This window comes from Bacillus rossius, chromosome 2 (genome assembly GCF_032445375.1).
Source record: "Bacillus rossius redtenbacheri isolate Brsri chromosome 2, Brsri_v3, whole genome shotgun sequence".
In the NCBI taxonomy this organism is placed as follows: Eukaryota; Metazoa; Arthropoda; class Insecta; order Phasmatodea; family Bacillidae; genus Bacillus; species Bacillus rossius.
Genome location: NC_086331.1, coordinates 131529045 through 131549707, shown reverse-complemented (window position 1 = coordinate 131549707; position 20663 = coordinate 131529045). Strand labels below are relative to the sequence as shown.

Here is a 20663-nt window from a genome sequence, read left to right as displayed (position 1 = left end):
CACCGCTCCCCTTCACCCCACCGCACCCCTCCTACCCGCCGCTCCCCTTCAACCCACCACTCCCCTTCACACCACCGCTCCCCTTGACCCCCCGCTCCCCTTCACCCCACCGCACCCCTCCTACCCTACGCTCCCCTTCAACCCACCACTCCCCTTTACACCACCGCTCCCCTTCACCCCACCGCTCCCCTTCACCCCACCGCACCCCTCCTACCCGCCGCTCCCCTTCAACCCACCACTCCCCTTCACACCACCGCTCCCCTTCACCCCACCGCTCCCCTTCACCCCACCGCTCCCCTACTACCCTACGCTCCCCTTCAACCCACCACTCCCCTTTACACCACCGCTCCCCTTCACCCCACCGCTCCCCTTCACCCCACCGCTCCCCTTCACCCCACCGCACCCCTCCTACCCGCCGCTCCCCTTCAACCCACCACTCCCCTTCACACCACCGCTCCCCTTCACCCCACCGCTCCCCTTCACCCCACCGCACCCCTCCTACCCTACGCTCCCCTTCAACCCACCACTCCCCTTTACACCACCGCTCCCCTTCACCCCACCACTCCCCTTCACCCCACCGTACCCCTCCTACCCGCCGCTCCCCTTCAATCCACCACTCCCCTTCACACCACCGCTCCCCTTCACCCCACCGCTCCCCTTCACCCCACCGCTCCCCTTCACCCCACCGCACCCCTCCTACCCTACGCTCCCCTTCAACCCACCACTCCCCTTTACACCACCGCTCCCCTTCACCCCACCGCTCCCCTTCACCCCACCGCTCCCCTTCACCCCACCGCACCCCTCATACCCACCGCTCCCCTTCAACCCACCACTCCCCTTCACACCACCGCTCCCCTTCACCCCACCGCTCCCCTTCACCCCACCGCTCCCCTTCACCCCACCGCACCCCTCCTACACTATGCTCCCCTTCAACCCACCACTCCCCTTTACACCACCGCTCCCCTTCACCCCACCGCTCCCCTTCACCCCACCGCTCCCCTTCACCCCACCGCTACCCCTCCTACCCGCCGCTCCCCTTCAACCCACCACTCCCCTTCACACCACCGCTCCCCTTCACCCCACCGCTCCCCTTTACACCACCGCTCCCCTTCGCCCCACCCCTCCCCTTCTCCCCACCGCTCCCCTTCACCCCACCGTTCCCCTCCAACCCACCCCACCCCTTCAACCCACCGCTCCCCGCCACCCCACCGCTCCCCTTCACCCCACCGCACCATCCCACCCCACCGCACCCCTCCAACCCAACGCACCTCCAATCCACCGCTCTTCACCCCACCACTCCCCTCCACACCACCGCTCCCCTCCACACCACCGCTCCCCTCCACACCACCACTCCCCTCCACACCACCGCTCCCCTTCACTCCACCCCACCACACCACCCCACCACCCCACCGCTCCACTCCACCCAACCGCACCACACCACCCCACCGCTCCACTCCACCCCACCTAACCTCTCCAATCCACCGCTCCCCTTCACCCCACCGCTCCCCTTCACCCCACCGCTCCCCTTCACCCCACCGCTCCCCTTCACCCCACCGCTCCCCTTCACTCCACCGCACACCTCCACCCCACCTCACCCCTCATACCCACCACTACCCTCCAACCCACCGCACCTCTCCCACCCACCGCTCCCCTCGACCCACCGCTCCCCTCGACCCACCGCTCCCCTTCACACCACCACTCCCCTTCACCCCACCGCTCCCCTTCACCTCACCGCTCCCCTCCTCCCAACTGCACCCCTCCAACCCAACGCACCTCTCCAACCCACCGCTCCCCTTCACCCCATCGCTCCCCTCCACCCACCGCTCCCCTTCACCCCACCGCTCTCCTCCACCCACCGCACCCCTTCACCCCACCGCTCCCCTCCACCCACTGCTCCCCCACACCCACTACTCCCCTCCACCCACCACACCCCGTCAACCCACCGCACACCTACACCCACCGCTCTCCTTCACCCCACCTCTTCCTTCCTACCCACCGCTCCCCTCCAACCCACCTCTCCCCTTAACCCCACCGCACCCCTCCAACTCATCACTCCCCTCCACCCCACCGCTCCCCTTCACTCCACCGCTCCCCTCCACCCACCGCTTCCCTTCACCCACCGCTTCCCTTCACCCCACCCCTTCCTTCCAACCCACCAGATACCCTCCAACCCACCGCTTTCCTCCACCCCACTGCTCCCCTCCACCCATCGCACCCCTTCACCCCACCGCACCCCTCCACCCACTGCTCCCCCACACACCCCACCTCTCCCACCCACCACTCCCCTCAACCCCACCGCTCCCCTTCACCTCAACTCTCCCCATCTCCTCACCGCTCCCCTCCACTTACCGCTCCCCTTCGACCCACCACACCCCTCCAACCCACCGCACCTCTCCAATCCACCGCTCCTCTTCACCCCACCACTCCCCTCCACCCCACCGCTCCCCTCCACCCCACCGCTCCCCTCCACACCACCGCTCACCTTCTCCCCACCGCACCACAACACCCCACCGCTCCCCTCCACCCCACCGCACCCCTCCAACCCATCGCACATCTCCAATCCACCGCTCCCCTTCACGACATCACTCCCCTTCACACCACCGCTCCCCTCCACACCACAGCACACCTTCACCCCACCGCACCACACCACCCCACCGCTCCCTTCACCCCACCGCACCCCACCAACTCTTCGCTCCCCTCCACCCCTCCGCTCCCCTTCACACCACCGCTCCCCTCCACCTACCGCTTCCCTTCACCCCAACACTTCCTTCCAACCTACCAGATCCCCTCCAACCCACCGCTTTCCTCCACCCCACTGCTCCCCTCCACCCACCGCTCCCCTCCACCCACCGCTCCCCTTCACCCCACCGCTCCCCTCCACCCACCGCTCCCCTCCACCCACCGCTCCCCTTCACCCCACCACTCCCCTCCACCCACTGCTCCCCACCACCCACTACTCCCCTCCACCCACCACACCCCGTCAACCAACCGCACACCTTCACCCTACCGCTTTCCTTCACCCCACCCCTTCATTCCAACCCACTGCTCCCCTCCAACCCTCCGCTCCCCTTCACCCCACCGCACCCCTCCACCACACCGATCCCCTCCACCCCACCGCTTCCTCCACCCCACCGCTCCCCTTCACCCCATCGCTCCCCTCCACCCACCGCTCCCCTTCACCCCACCGCTCCCCTTCACCCCACCGCTCCCCTCCACCCACCACACCCCTTCACCCTACCGCTCCCCTCCACCCACTGCTCCCCTGCACCCCACCGCTCCCCTTCACACCATCGCTCCCCTCCACCCACCGCTCCCCTTCACCCCACCGCTCCCCTCCACCCACCACACCCACTGCTCCCCTTCACCCCACCACACCCAATGCTCCCCTTCACCCCACCTCACCCACCGCTTCCCTCCACCTACCGCTCCCCTCCACCCACCGCTCCCCTTCACCCCACCGCTCCCCTCCACCCACCGCACCCCTTCACCCCACCTCTCCCCTCCACCCACTGCTCCCCTTCACCCCACCACACCCACTGCTCCCCTTCACCCCACCACTCCCACCGCTCCCCTCCACCCACCGCTCCCCTCCACCCACCGCTCCCCTACACCCCACCGCTCCCCTACACCTCACCGCTCCCCTACACCTCACCGCTCCCCTCCACCCACTGCACCCCTTCACCCCACCGCTCCCCTTCACCCCACCACACCCACTGCTCCCCTTCACCCCACCACACCCACCGCTCCCCTCCACCCACCGCCCCCTCCACCCCACCGCTCCCCTACACCCCACCGCTCCCCTTCACCCTACTGCTCCCCTCTACCCCACCCACCTTTCCCCTCCACCCACTGCTCCCCTTCACCCCACCACACCCACCGCTCACCTTCACCCCACCACACCCACCGCTCCCCTCCACCCACCGCTCCCCTACACCCCACCGCTCCCCTCCACCCACTGCTCCCCTTCACCCCACCTCACCCACCGCTCCCCTCCACCTACCGCTCCCCTCCACCCACCGCTCCCAATCACCCCACCACACCCAACGCTCCTCTTCACCCCACCACACCCACTGCTCCCCTTCACCCCACCACACCCAATGCTCCCCTTCACTCCACCTCACCCACCGCTTCCCTCCACCTACCGCTCCCCTCCACCCACCGCTCCCCTTCACCCCACCACTCCCCTCCACCCACCGCTCCCCTTCACCCCACCACTCCCCTCCACCCACCGCACCCCTTCACCCCACCGCTCCCCTCCACCCACTGCTCCCCTTCACCCCACCACACCCACTGCTCCCCTTCACCCCACCACTCCCACCGCTCCACTCCACCCACCACTCCCCTTCACCCCACCGCTCCCCTCCACCCACCTCTCCCCTTCACCCCACCGCTCCCCTCCACCCACCGCTCCCCTACACCCCACCGCTCCCCTTCACCCCACCGCTCCATCACCCCACCGCTCCCCTCCACCCCACCCACCACTCCCCTCCACCCCACCGCTCCCCTCCACCCACCGCACCCAACACTCCCCTTCACCCCACCACACCCACCGCTCCCCTTCACCCCACCACACCCACCGCTCCCCTCCACCCACCGCTCCCCTCCACCCACCGCACCCCTTCACCCCACCGCTCCCCTCCACCCACTGCTCCCCTTCACCCCACCACACCCACTGCTCCCCTTCATCCCACCACTCCCACCGCTCCCCTCCACCCACCGCTCCCCTCCACCCACTGCTCCCCTACACCCCACCGCTCCCCTTCACTCCACCGCTCCCCTTCACCCCACCGCTCCCCTCCAACCACCACTCCCCTCCACCCACCGCTCGCCTTCACCCCACCGCTCCCCTTCACCCCACCGCTCCCCTTCACCCCACCGCTCCCATACACCCACCGCTCCCCTCCACCCACCGCTCCCCTACACCCCACCGCTCCCCTTCACCCCACCGCTCCCCTTCACCCCACCGCTCCCCTCCACCCACCGCTCCGCTCCACCGACCACTCCCCTTCACCCCACCGCTCCCCTCCACCCACCGCTCCCCTTCACCCCACCGCTCCCCTTCACCCCACCGTTCCCATCACCCCACCGCTCCATCACCCCACCACTCCCCTTCACCCCACCCACCATTCCCCTCCACCCCACCGCTCCCCTCCACCCACCGCACCCAACACTCCCCTTCACCCCACCACACCCACCGCTCCCCTTCACACCACCACACCCACCGCTCCCCTCCACCCACCACTCCCCTCCACCCACCGCTCCCCTACACCCCACCGGTCCCCTCCACACCACCGCTCCCCTTCAACCCCACCGCTCCCCTCCAGCCGCCGCTCCCCTCTTAAATATATATATATATATATGCACCAGAAAACATATTTAACGAAGCATGCTTGACCATATGATAAACTAACACGGAATGCAGACTTACGGACTGTAGAGTTTTGTTTCATGAATGTTATGATTTAATCAGCAATATTTATAATGTGAGGATGATAACTTGTGTTATGTTTTCAGGCTTCCTTGTGGGTAATGCTGGCCTCCTGGTGACATGGCTACAGTTTGTGATAGCATATGGCATTCTACTGTTTACAGTAGCGTCAGTGTGTGCGGTGTCCACCAATGGCGCTGTGGAAGGTGGAGGAGCTTACTGTATCCTTTAAATGGCATATTTGCTTCCTGGGAAGTCGTTGTTTAGTTTATCGCATCCATTTTTTTTAATGAACAAGTTTGCACAAAGATATTAGACAAGTAATCTTATACTAAAATACAATGTAAGTGAAAATTGAAATAAGCAATTTATTTTGATTTTTCCTCTGAAACTGCCTCTGGTTCTGTAGTGGGAGTGTTTGTTAGGCGTGTGAAAAAAGGTAAAGGATATTGGATAAAAAATTAATATGTATTTATTTTATTAAATAATTAAAACACCATATTCGTTGACATAATAGAAGGAATGGGCAAACAAGCTGTATTTTATTTGTTATTTAAATTGATGGCTGAAGCCCCCTACTGTTGCAAAGTTAGGTTTCAAGTCTTAGCTTATATACAATTTTTTTAATTTCTTGTACTGTGTTTGTGAAAAGATACATTTATAGAAACAGGCAGGTTTTCAAACAAAAACAGTTAGTATTAAAAAGATGCATTCAGATACTAGAGTTAAGATTTTTGAGCTTCTAAAAGGTATCTACAATTTTTAGATTTTGTTTTTTGCCAAACAGTATTATTTCAGATTCGAAGACAATAATGAAAACAAATTGTTCTTCTACTTTACCAATTTTACAAATCTTTTTTAAAATCTTATTTTCACTGCATAATTACTTTTTTTTCTACCAAGGTTAATTTAATCGAGCACTATTTTTTTTTCTTTCCTTATATGCATTTTTAACAATAATGCTTGGTTCCAAAACTCAGGAGTAACATCTTCTGCTTGCATAATACTGAGCTTTCACACAGCAAAATGAATCCAAAAAGTCTAAAACAATATATTGCAAGTGACTTGGACAGGGGCTTCGCCCCATGAGCCAGCTACGACTCAACTTCCTTTTCCCAACCTTAAACCTTTCCTTCCCGGCATTGCATCGCCGTCGTATATGTGCGTGTGTTGCGTGTGAGTGTTCGAACAGCGTGCCACGAACCACAAGAGGGTGCAGTAACCTCAGTGCGGTGTCCCTGTAATTCTGTAATAAAACCTATTGCAAACATTTTTCATTTGGCCCCAGGTTGTATGTTTTCCGCAAACTGTCAGAATATCTTTTTTTAATATATATTTTAGTAATCTACATAACTTGAACAAAGATGGTGTTGAATGATCCCAAAGCGGACCCGAGTGTTGCGAGAAGCCGGGACAATTTCAATTTTTGTAATTTAGTTTATTGTTTTTATTTGAGTAACTAGGGTGTGGAGAGACCTGCCTATTTTTTTACAAAAGTGTTTTATGTTTTCCTTTCAAACAACCTTTGGCACGATTTAAAACAAATATAACATTTTCATTTGTTCGGCGCGGAGGCCCCATGATACCTCAGAGAGCGCGTTCTTCCTGTAATTTATTTCTGGTTTCCACTCGGGCGACGTCACGCCCTGGGAGAAGTCTCGGCCGAGTCTGTGTGCTCTTCTCGTACGATGGCTCCCTCTTAACCATACATACGCTCCGAGCTAACAACACAAGTGTGGTTGTTGCTGCTCCTTGTATACCTTGGAAAAGGGGTGAGGACATTGTAAGCCCGAGGAGAATGCCATTCATTGCAAGAGCCTCTCTCAGAAATGAGCTGCCTTTCTTAGCAAAACAATTACAAATGAAATAATTGTAATCTGAAACAATCCCATTGACACTTAAAGATACATTAAGTTGGTAACCATTCTTCATAATTTTGACATGTCAACATTTTTTTTTGGGGTTTTCTTGATATTGTTTATCTTACATGTCTAATTGATTTTGTCTCGTTTGATACTTTTTTGACTGTTTGGCAGTAATTGGAGTAGTTTGTATATAATGTAAGATGTTTTTATTTTGTTTAAACAATTTTATGGAAATGTTTTTTTTTTTTTTATTTGAAAGCCTGAACTAAATCCTTGGAAAACCAGGTTGGGTATTTGAAAGCAAGAGTAGCAGACAATGGGATGAAATGAATAATATTTCTATATAAACACTTAGTTGTTCAAGCTAAGGGTTCACATCTTCTGGTTTGTAAAAATCAGACCAGTCTTGATCCTTTACGGCGTTGTATAAATTTATATAAACACCATTTTTAAATGAGATTAGGATGTACCAGATCCTCTTTAACTAAAGAGTACTCTGCTTTTGTAACTGCACATTGAGGTAGAGTAGTAAAACACGGATCTAGAAAATAATTGAAAGTTGAGTATGATTACGCTGTATTAAGCTCATACCAATGATAACATTAAGAAAGGATTAAGCCTTGGATTTGATACAGCAATGAGATATGTTTAGAGTACGTTAATTGATCCAGTCTACACCCGGCACTTTAAAGTCACCAAATGCTTCAAAATATGTTGCATTTGGCATTGTTATAGATGGATATAAATATTTCCACGTGTAAAAAATTTGTCCGGAAAGGTTTTTTTTTTTATATCAATATAGCTTTTATTCCAAAATGATGGTAATGTTGGGATGAAGAGATGAGAATGTATGTTTATTAACAGCAATTAAAACACCACCACCTCTTTCCTTTAGGCTCTTGATTGCTGCTGGGTTTTAGATTGTGTTTGCGTTGAACCACAGTAAGATCTTGATCATCGACGTTTTGTTTATTCTGAGAACTGATGTCCTGCAGACACCACTGAGTCATATGTAGGTAGACTTTAGAATGTCATTTTATTTTTCGGGATAACTGCTGACTTCCCCCCCCCCCCCCCCCCCCCCCCCTTCCTTTCTGTCCTAGCAACTCTTCTTTGCCACCTCCCCATCACATTTAGTGGTGAGTTCACTCACATTTTCTCCAGGTGTTAGTAAAGTTAACAGCATTTCTTAGACACATCTAACAACCCTCAAACACTCAACACACTGGCAATGCAACCTGCCATGACACTGGACGTGCATAAAATAAAATCTAAACAGTGACTCCAGATTAAGCAGATAATTGCCACATACTTGTTGGATAACGTGAGGTGTGAGATAACCCGTCATTTGTTGACTGAATAGTTGCCCAAGGATAGGTGTGTGATACAGCCTTGCATTGAACTCTCAGTTTAATTTTACATTTGCACAGTTTTATTACTCTTTTCACATTTTTTTGGGGATAGTTTTTTTCTATATTTAGCTCAGACAACTGTTTGCCTTCATTATTTATAATGTTTGCATTTGAACCCATGTTATTTTGCCAATGATTTGCAAAATGTTAGTTGATTAATAGAATCTAATGCAAAAATGTCCTTTAAGGAAAGTTTTAGAACATGCCTTTTTTTATTGTTTGTGTATGATTAAAATATTAATGACCACTTTCCTTATCTGTGCTTCAGTTATGATTAGCAGAACTTTAGGTCCTGAATTCGGTGGTTCAATAGGGACCCTGTTTTTCTTTGCAAATGTAGTTAGCAGTGCTCTCTACATAATTGGCTGTGCGGAAGGACTTGTAGAAAATTTTGGACCATCAGGTATTTGCCCATTATCATTCCTTAAAAACAGGTTCCTAATGTTACCCGCATATTTATGTGTGTATGTGTGTGTGTGTGTGAGCTGAAACACTAAGTTAACTGAAGCTGTAACTTTAATATTATGTCTTTATAAACAGTGTTTTGTTTGTTGTAAAATAAATGGAGTTAAAGAGTGTTTTTAATACAGTATATTTGGGACCGTGGGTAATGTCAGATTAGCGTTGGTCTTTTTCAAACAATTGATCGGAAAATGGGAAATTTAACCTGTGAGAAAACAGAAAACATTGTACTTAAATAGAAACAGACAGTAACGGTGTAACAACCCAGGTTATATCCCTCTGTACTGTCTAAATAAGGGAATTTATTAGGTTTTTTTAACCTTGGATATGTGATTTATTACTATGAAAACTAATGTGCCCACGTTTTTCTGCTTTTGGGGTCGAATATTGAAAATTGGTAAAAATACTTTACGATCTTAAATATTTATGTTAATCATGCTAAGTTTCTTATATCCAGCTTTATTTGCTATGCAGGTATGAATTTTTTATGATAAAAAAACTTAATTCCTTTTTACACCCTTAAAGGACGAAATCATGAAAACTGAAAAAAAATGCAATTTGTAACTCTATATGCTTGTATATTCTTAATTTATAACCCTTAGATCTAGTAGATTCTGAAATATGCAATTTTTTTTCTTTAAAACAAACTTAAACCTTTTACACCCCTTAGGTGTGCAATCTTGAAAATGGATATAATAATAATTTTTAGTTTATAATTTTTACCATGTAATTTTTGTCTGACTTGATTAGTTTCAGAAATACAATTTTTTTAAATAAATGAAATCTTACCTTGTTTTCACCCCATTAAAAGCAGGATTTTAGAAACATAAAAAAATAAGCTATACGTACCCTAGAATGCAATTTTTTTTTTTGTTTCTTACTCCTCGTTCTAATTAAATTCGAAGTGTTAGTTTTTTTGTTATAAAAACACACCTACCCCTTTTACCAACCTTAGGATTTGAATTTTGCAAAATGGTGAAATTGTAGTTGGTAGTTTTGTATGTTTATTATTAGTACCAAAATTAATTATTATGATTGATTAAATTTGTCAAGTAATTTTCAATTTATGCCGAACAAACAGACAAATGGACAAAAATTTAATAAACTATATTTTTCAGTGCTTAGTAATGTAAATAGCCATTCCAAATAGTTTTTTTTTCTCCATAATTTCATCCAATTTACAGACTTTTTCCTCAAACAGTTTTATTATTAGTGTAGGGATAGGGTTTATTATTTCAAGCCTTACCAAACTTTTCAAATTTTTTTTCATGGAAAAATTGAAATTTACTCCTATTCGTTATCAGTACACATAAAGTTGTCAAATTTGTGTTTACCACTGTATTGTACTGTCATCATTGTTCTTAGTATAAAAATTTACATTTAATGATTTATATTGTACTACATAGTAGTACTTAAAAAGAAACTAAATTCATAAAATTTAAAATGTTTTTCACACACACTACATATATTAAAGGGTAAAGAATTTGGGTAGTCTTATAGTGTTAAATTCTTTGTATTTCCTATTTATACTACAAAAAATGTGAATTTCTAAGCTAATATTGTTAGTTGACAGTATGATGGTAAAAAGATACTAAGAGTCTGTTAACCATGTTTTAAAAAAAATGGCAAGTTGTTAGTAAAATTTGTATCAGAAATAATTAAAAGTTAGTTATTTGTATAGTAAATATATATTTTGGGTTCTAATGATCTTTGTAATGTTTTTCCAGGTTACTTGTTAGAAGATGTTTTGCCAGATGGAAAGTGGTGGCGTTTCTTGTACTGTTCTGCGTTGAATGTTCTCAATCTCCTTGTATGCGTCATTGGTGCTGGAATGTTTGCAAAAACAAGTGTTGCTATCTTGGCTATTGTTTGTATATGCCTTGTCTCTGTCGTGGTCAGTTTTTTGGCAGCACCAGCAGCCCAGGTAATATTGTTTTTGTTGAAGTAGTTTGTTCTTTCTACTGGTGTTTGCCATTTTTTAACTATAAACCTTAAAATGTATGTTCTATAGTCTTTATTGAACACTATGTGACTAATGTATTAATGCATACTGTGATCGATAAAATTATGTCATCCATAGACTTACTTAACTTAAAAGTTTCAAGAAACAATACACGTTGTGATCGCGTAGATGCACACAAATTTATAGATAGACAAAATGCTGAATGGTAGAGTTAAAATCGAACCTTGCTTTACTCGCTCAAAAAATGTGATGCTATGTAGCACTTTTTATTAGGCAGTGAATAGCAGTTTTTACTGTTTTGTTAGTGTACATGTTTAATAAAAGTTTTTTTCTTCTGAGACATGTGTTTGAAGAATTGTTTCAATGTCAGCACCTGATTGTGAGGTGGGTTTATACGTTTCTTTTTGGAATCCACCTTAAGCTCTTTTTGTTTTGGTTTCCAGATAGCTATTCCAGACACAAATGATGTTGTTCAAAATGCTACTTTTCATGTGAATGCAACATACACTGGTTTCTTTGTGAACACCTTAAAGAATAACTTATATCCTGAGTATGGCGAAGACTACACCTCGAAGGGCGATTTAGTAACTTTTGCGACTGTGTTTGGAGTGCTGTTCAGTGGTGTGACCGGGATTATGGCTGGTGCTAACATGTCAGGTATGTACTCTTCTGTTAATATTGCTTGTTCGTCTTGCTCACTGCCTGCAAAATATGTGGCAACATAGTTGTAATTAAATATTCTTTGTATTATTGAAATATTTGCATCTTGTGTGTTGGATACATGTTTTAGTACAGGCTTGCCACAGACGGGAGAAAACTGGGAAAAGTCAGGGATTTTTTTTGATGGGATCAGGGTAATTTTTAATATGAGTAAGTTTCTGCATCAAAATGATTTCTTCAGTGGCTATTTGCTATAAAATTTTATTTGTATCATTTTTAATAAAAAGGGTCTGCATATTACCATATTTATCTGAATAATCTATGTACACTTCTTGACAATGCTGCATGACAACGCAGTATAGTACAAAGTTCCGTCAAGCTCCGAGGTTGGTTAACCTTAATGGACTATGGACATCTTGCATGTGGTTGGAAAGTGAATGTTTTTGTGAGAAAAAAGTTGCAGTTATTACCGAAGGGTATTGCTTGCAATAATCTATGGTGGCTGAAAAACCCTAAAATGATTCAGGGGAAATCGTGCTATACAAAGAAAGTTGTCTATGTGACTAGAGGGAAGAAAATAAAATTTGATTTTAAGTGATTGTGGTAATGCATTATTTTTAAAGAGAGAATTTGTTGCTGATTCTTCTTAAGCAGTTTACAATTTATTTTGTTTATATCATAGCATTGATTTAGGTGATTCATGGCTGAAATTTTAATGGCACTTCACTGCTTTGGTTGGTTCGGTAATAAATTTTCATTCATGACTATTTTTTTCCTTGCATCACAGTAAACATGTTGTCATTCACAGTTAATCTATATAAAAAAAATTTTAATGTTTGTTCATTCAAAATCTTTAGTCTCCGAAGTTTTTCACAGATTTCTTTGAAATTTTGACACAACGTTGCATTTTAATGCGCGTGTATTGAAAGTTTACAAATGTATTATTAGTTATAGATTCAAGATTGCTAGGTAAATTTTCAAAAATTTGGCACTGACTGTGTTTTAGAAACATGGTGGGTTACAAGGGAGATGTAAAACAATTAAAAGAAAGATGCTTTTGTAACAGGTCCATGTAATATTATTTTGGTATTATTTCCACAGGTGAACTTCGCAACCCTGCTCGCAACATACCTCTTGGTACACTCTCTGCAGTTGGCTTCACTTTTGTCTGCTACGTTATACTTTCATTTTTGACAGCTGCTACTTGCTCTCGTTTTCTGTTGCAAAACAACTATCTATTTATGATGCAAATCAACCTTTGGCCGCCTTTTGTAACCGTTGGAATTTTGACTGCTACATTCTCTGCAAGCCTGAGTAATCTCATCGGATCTAGTCGTGTGCTTGAAGCATTAGCCAAGGATAATGTATTTGGTACGTACAACTGTTAGCAGAGTTACTCATTAAGTTTGCAGTGTGTATTATAAACCATATGAATAAATAATTCTAGTATATTTTTATATTCAAACAATTTATCCTGCAAATAATTTGGAGAATATTGCATTGATTATTTTTTTAGTTATTGTTATGCCTGTAAGATGACTTATGTTCTTTTATTTCACATAGTTATGCATTTTTATATAAAAAATTATATTTTAGTCACAAACTATTGTATTAAATTTAAAAAAATATATATAGGCTACAAAACTATTCAATACAGTTTCATGTTTTTAGGAATTTTTAAATTTTGAGTTTATGTTTTTGAATGATTGGTTTCATATTTTAAGACATTTTAATGATTGAGGTAGTACTCATTTGGCTTTTAATATAATACTGATAAGTTGGGGTATTCATTGCAGTAATGGTGTAGTAGCTCTATTACTGCAAAGTTTATTTGTGAGAATTTAGTGGCACCTGAACAATAGGGTAGTCAGAGGAACTGCAGACTAAATTTGTACATTCATACGGTGAAAGATTTTTGATTTAACGTTCTATGGTTCCGCACATCCTCTAAGTCTGCACCAATCGAGCCTCTCGATTTAGGGGGATTTTGGCTATTCACCGTGGTAGCCATTCACATTACCACGCTGCCAGTGCTTTTAGTTATCTCAGAGCTTATCGCTACTGTCAGTTTGTATTTCAGTGTTGATTCCTATTTTCTAGCCGGTTGTATTTCCCACTTCACATTTGGTATTCCCATTTAAACCATGTTGAAGTTCCATAATCCAGCATGGTTGGAATCTGTGTCTGTCTGAAAGTGCTACACAGTCTGAAAGTGTTTACACGACTGACTCAATTTGCTGGTCTGGTCTCGTACTCTCAGTTGATGTGATGTACACAAAATACAGCTAGTGTGTGGGTATAAAACTTCATCATTAAATGTATGCCTATGTTAGCAGTTACCACTGACAATCGTGTTACCTTGGTTGTCATGCTGATACATATAAACAACAAATGAAAAATATTAAATAAATATCTATGCTCAAATGCCTGTGGAAAATAATGACAGTGTGGATGTACTAAATGGCAAAATATAATCCACAGAAATAAAATTAGATATAACTCAGCAATATTAAAGTTTAACTGTAAATGTGAAAAACTGAGTGATTCTGTAGATAATTTATAGTTTTGCTGCAAAAACCAGCCGAGTTCACTTTTGGTCAAGAGTGAGTGAGAGAGAGTGACAGAGAGTGTGTGTGTTCGTGTTTTTGTTTTTTTTGTACAATACAACAATACAGTTTTTTTTTGTGCATGAACCAGATCTCTGTGGACTTAACTGAATGATAAATGTCTGTTTGCCAATTGCCTATTATGTGTTTGGAGCACGAATCAGACTAATCAAACTTTGATATTAAGAAAGTATAATTCTGTACTTAACTGGTTCTTGCAGCAAACCCCTCAATCAGTTCAGGAAAATAATAATTTTAAATAGGAAATTATTATAAACATACATAAAATTTTATCCTAAAAATATTTTCTGATTTTATTTTGATAGTGTACACACTAGGATGGACTCAGTTGCAATGAGCCAAAATTCACACAATCAAATAAATATAAATTTCTACACATAATAAATATTTTTAGGTTTCTGTTTTCCTTACAATAGTTATTCTTGGCTTAGTTCAATCAGTAGTTCATAAGATTCCATACACTCGAACCTTTGATTTGTCCAAAGTAAATACATCTACCTTTAATTAAATTTATATTTTAATATTGCTCAATCTGCATAATATTTATACCCCACATTACCGTGAGACTTAGTCAGTAATACTACACTGTTTTTAAAGCAATAAAATAAGCATAGTGTCTCAAATTTGTGTGGTGTCAGTAGGATTTCATACAGAATCACCAGTCTTCATCGAATGTGGTAGCTTATTCACAAACTAAAGCTACCACACTCAAGATGAACTGAAGAATGTCAAGTAAGAGACCAATTAGTGCATGATTTGATAGTCTTGAAAGTGTTCAACTGAAAGTCTTTTTCTTGCTCTACCTTCGCAAACATAGACAAGCAAAATGCAAGCACATACATATTAGTTTTTTTAATCCCCCTTTAATAAACGTTCCAACATCAATGCTGCTGGTGAACAATTGAATTGGGCTTTTACATTTTATCATTGCCTACTGGCCAGTTGTCTATAGAGCATGCTTGATTAGAATGCTCTATAGCAGCTGCAAGACTCCATCCACTCGGTCAATATGCTCCTTCAACATTGTCGTTCCAACATAATGGTTAGGAACGTTCTCTAATGGTCCTTACACTTGCTTCTTAGTTTTCATTGATCCCAGGGTCTTGCTCATAATAATCAATAATTTTTTTATAACAATGCATTTTATTTTTTAACTAAATGTTTATTTTGTACATATAACTTGCAGAAATGTTGAGAAAATTAATTTATCAATACACATGCAAGACATTAGTATTAGCACAGTTCCAAGTGTTATAAGAACAGTGAATACATATAAATAATAGATTAGATGTTATTTCTCATAAGGGAGAATTATTTTGTTGTGATTTCAGTAGGTTTTATGCTGTATTTTATTTTTGTGTTTTTCAGGTGTGTTGCTTGGCTTTGTAAGTCGTGGTGTGTGGAAAGGAAATCCACTTGCTGCAGTAATGCTGTCTTGGCTGCTGGTTGAACTGATGCTGTTAATTGGCTCATTGAACGTGATTGCCCAAATTAATTCTGTATTGTTTCTCCTCTCATACCTTGCATTAAATTTAGCATGCCTTGGTTTAGAACTTGCATCTGCTCCAAACTTCAGGTAAATTAATTTTTATTTTATCATAAAATCTAAAGCACCTATTCTAAAAATTATCTTTGCCATAAACAGGGTACAACCACACAATGTGTACATTTCTAGATGTCATTAAATTAACGTAATTGAATGTAAACTTATATAAACACTTTACAAGATGCCATCTCACACAATTTACAATTGTTTCTTGGCTTAAATCTATGACGTACCAGTGATGTCAGACCTAGGTCATGTATTCACGTGGTCAAATTAACTTCACTTACTGCTATTATAGCATGTCGGTGATGCGAACTCACAAAATTTTACCCATCCAAAAAAATAGTCCAACACACATATGATACAGTTTAGTATGTACAATGTCTTAGTGTATACATGCGTATACATGCGCACAGGCCGCTGCGATTCGCCAGTCTGGCGTAACACGTCACTAGCATGTCGGTGACACGAACCCATTTTTGCCCCTACCAAAAATTGCTCAACGCGGCTTAAGAAGTTTTCACTTCAAAATAACATTGAGGAAGTATTAAAATGCCAATTTCATTCTAAACTTGAATTGACGGCTGAGCGTTCAGTGACGGCTGAGCGTTCATAGCCGACGGACGTGCGCGCGCGCTCCCCGGCTTTAATGTGCTATTATTTCTTCACTATCGTTAAGTTCGACTCATAATTGATTCATCGCTGCTTAATCTTTCCGACTTTCATGGGTTTTCATTACCCGATAATAATGATTCGATCATTGAATTAGTTCCAGACACGGTTACTAAAATGTTCAGATCGCCTACTAAAAAAGTGATTTCTAATTCGCCGGGAATATCTGAAAAAGCAAGTGAAAGTTCATCGAAGCAAAAATCTTCTAGTGAAGCTTGGACGGTAAAACTTCTGGATCCCACCATGGAAGACTTAATCTCGGCCGTGAAATCCCTCAGTATGAAATTTGACGAGTTAAAAAGCGAGAATATGGTGTTAAAAACCCTTCTTATCGACTCTCGTAGTGAAACTGCAGAGATAAAAAATGAACTGCAACAGATTAAACAGATCTTATCTTCTAAGACTGATTCTGTTAATTCATACAGTCAAGTAGTTAAAAAAGTCTCCTCAAACAAGAAACCTGCTTGTGCCGAGTCATCCGGTGTATCTGGCAACAGTGCGCGCACCAGTGACCCACTTACAACTCAGCGTGTCTCCAACGACGTCATCAGGAAAAACGGTAAACAGCTCGTCGACGAAGACGGCTTCACCGTAGTACAACATTCACGCAAGTCCACGAATAATGAAAACTCCGATAGAAAATTATCTAACACGGATCGTAAGAAAAATCCCTTGCAAATTGGCATCAGGAATGTTTCCACATTAAAAACAATTGCTAAACCTATTTACAAAAAAACAAAAGCTCTCTTTGTCACGCGTTTTGAGCCGTCTGTCACGGAACAAGAAGTCGTAGATTATATTTCCAACGAACTAAATCTCAAGCAAGTCAAAGTGGCCAAGCTCCGGACAAAGCATAATTCTTACGCCTCCTTCCATGTATCTGTTCTGGAAGAAGATTTTAGTAGAATTAATAATATTGTTTTTTGGCCCAGTGGCTGTTTAATCAGTCCTTTCTTTGGAAAACTGCATCAAGACCAAATTGTTAGTACTAATTCATCTCCTGAAGCTCTCGGTAATTCTACCCAATTACCTCCAAGTTCCTGCAGTACATCGTCACCTTTTATGCCAGCAACTTCTATGCCAGGGCCTGGAGGAGTGCTTCCTACTCACTTCCCAGTGAATGCCCAATCTTAATGAATGGGAAATTGCATATCAGAATGTTAGAGGACTTAGAACAAAATCAGTTGAATTCTTTGATAATCTTATTAATACTCAGTATGACATAATCTGTCTAACAGAAACTTGGTTCAACGAAAGATGTATCAATGCTCATTATTTCACCGATAATTATTCTATTTTTAGAACTGATAGGGATCCGCTACTCTCATCAATGGAACGTGGTGGCGGAGTGTTGATCGCAGTGAACAAACATAAATTCCCTTCTGTTCAGCTAATTCAATTATATGACTATCGTGGAGTAGAAGCCGTATGGATTAATATTAAAATTGCCTTTAATAAGTACTTAACATTGGGTAATATTTATCTTCCTCCAACTACATCACCTAATCTATTCACATTGTATTTTGAAGCTCTTGAACAAAAACTCGTTAATTCTCATGATAATGTGATTATCTTAGGTGACTTCAATGTACCTGGGATAGATTGGAAAGGAAATCACTATTTCAATATTGCCCGTGCACATGTCAGATCCAAGGCTCAGTGCCTGCTTGATTTCATATCTAATTTGGATTTATTTCAGCACAACCTAATACAATCTTCCAATAATCTTCTAGATCTTTGTATTTCTAATCTATCCCATTGTGTGGTTGAAAAAGCTGTTGAATCTCTGGTCAAAGAGGATATCTATCATCCTACCCTACTTATTAAACTACTTATTGAGGCGACCTCACACAATTTTACTCCAGATTCTATTTTCAGAAACTACAAAGCTGGTGATTACTTAAGCCTTTATAACTCTCTAAAAACCCACAATTGGGATGAATATTATAACACCACTGATGTAGATGCTCTTGTAGATCAACTTACATCTTGTATCTGTGATAAAATCAATACTCACATTCCATTATCCACACGTAAGGCCTCTAAACATCCTTATTGGTTCTCTGGTGAATTAATTCATGCCTTAAAATCTAAAAAACACTTTCATAAACTCTATAAAAGAAACAATAATACTCAGTATTACCTTCTTTTCTCTAAATATAGAGCAATAGTTAAAAATCTTATTAAGCGTGATAAAACTAATTGGAATCGTAGTATCAATAATAAGGTTAAGAATAACCCTAAAAAATTCTGGAGATATGTCAATGTTATGAAAAATGGTTATAGTGAATCCCATTCTCTTAATGTCAATGGTGATATCTGTAATGATCCTGGTATTCTTTCTAATGTCTTTGCTAAGTACTTTGCTAGTGTATATGTACCATCCACCAACCACCCTCGTATCATTGATCCCGATATTATTCACGATTCAATTCCTGTATCATTCTTATCAGAAAGCCAGGTCTTATGGGGAATTAAATCATTAAAACCAACTATGTCTACTGGTCCTGACGGTATACCAAATTTCATTATTAAAGGCTGCTCTTTTATTCTAATGCCTCTATTGTTGCATCTATTTAATACAAGTCTAAAATCACAAGTATTTCCCACTAAATGGAAAATAGCTAAGGTTATTCCCATACATAAAAAGGGTAGTAAACTCAGTGTATTTAATTATAGGCCTATATCATTATTAAATGGCTTTACTAAAATCTTTGAAAAAATAATATTTAAACATATTAACTTTCCAATAAACAACAGATTAGCTCCTAATCAGCATGGCTTTAGAAATAGTATGACAACTTCTACTAATCTTCTCTCATTTATTAATCCTATATACAATAAAGTTACAACAAGGGGGCAGGTTGATGCATGTTATTTTGATCTGGCTAAAGCCTTTTATACTGTCAATCACTCCATTTTACTAGCTAAACTTTCTAACTTCGGTCTCTGTAATAATTATATAACCTGGTTTACTAGTTACCTTAAAGATAGATGTTTCTTTGTTTCACTTAATAAAAAAACTTCTACTTTATATCATGCTACTTCTGGTGTGCCTCAAGGGGGTACTTTATCTCCCTTATTATTCAATATTTATATCAATGATATTTTTAAAGTTCTTCATCATACTACTGGTTTTCTGTTTGCTGATGATCTTAAAATATCCAGAGAAATTTCCTCCTTAAATGACTGTCTGCTTCTTCAATCTGATATTACTGAAATTGATAATTGGTGCAAAATGAATTTAGTTTCACTTAACAAAGATAAAACAAAAATTATTTCTTTCACAAGGAAAATTCATCCAGTTAAATATGATTATTTTCTTGACAACTCAAAAATTTCCAAATCTCTTAGTATAAAAGATCTTGGTGTTATTCTTGATTCCAAACTATTCTTTCATCAACATGTTAATTCTTTAGTATCCTTTTCCCGTAGAACCTTATATTTAATAAATTATATAACTTACTATGCATCTAATATTGAATCCATTCTTACTCTTTATTTGTCCTTAGTTAGAAGTAAACTCGAATATTGCTCAGTTATCTGGAACAGTATTAACACCACCGACAGTGACAAAATTGAATCCATACAAAATAAATTTTTCAAAATAATTAGTTCTAGACACCATCAATTACCCAAATTAGAATCTCTTTCAAATCGTCGCATCCATCTGGATGCCCTGTTTGTGTTTAAGTGCTATAGTTCAAAAATTAATTGCTTATACTTACTTGATAACTCTGGTATTCGAGTCCCGCAGTTCAAAAGCCGCCTTCGATCCCTATTATGTTCCTTACACAATAATAATGATTTAATTTACAGACTTATCTCAAATTTCAATAAATATGAAAATTTTATTAAAAACTTCAAATTTTAATTTTTATGATTACCCTAATATTCTGAGTAATTTTATAATCCTGTTTATTCTTCCAATTTTAGATCAATTAGTTAAAATTATCTCAGTTGCTGTTTTGTTTTGTTTTGTTTGTTATTGTGTCGTCCTTTATTTTCCTGTGTAGGTTGTATTTATT

At 42.7% G+C, this 20663-nt stretch overlaps 1 protein-coding gene across 6 annotated transcripts in view; it reads left to right on the top strand.

Moving 5' to 3' along the window:
- LOC134529841 (solute carrier family 12 member 9) overlaps window positions 1-20663 on the top strand; it is a 57418-nt gene that overhangs the window by 15633 nt on the left and 21122 nt on the right. For all 6 annotated transcript variants that reach the window (XR_010074718.1, XM_063364340.1, XM_063364342.1 and 3 more), the window contains exons 3-8: window positions 5515-5649; window positions 8974-9108; window positions 10895-11091; window positions 11574-11787; window positions 12892-13161; window positions 15786-15993. Coding sequence is in view for 5 of the 6 variants with exons in the window: in XM_063364340.1 (XP_063220410.1) it covers window positions 5515-5649; window positions 8974-9108; window positions 10895-11091; window positions 11574-11787; window positions 12892-13161; window positions 15786-15993 (1159 nt within the window). In the remaining variant the exon portion in view is untranslated. The remainder of the gene's footprint in view (window positions 1-5514; window positions 5650-8973; window positions 9109-10894; window positions 11092-11573; window positions 11788-12891; window positions 13162-15785; window positions 15994-20663) is intronic.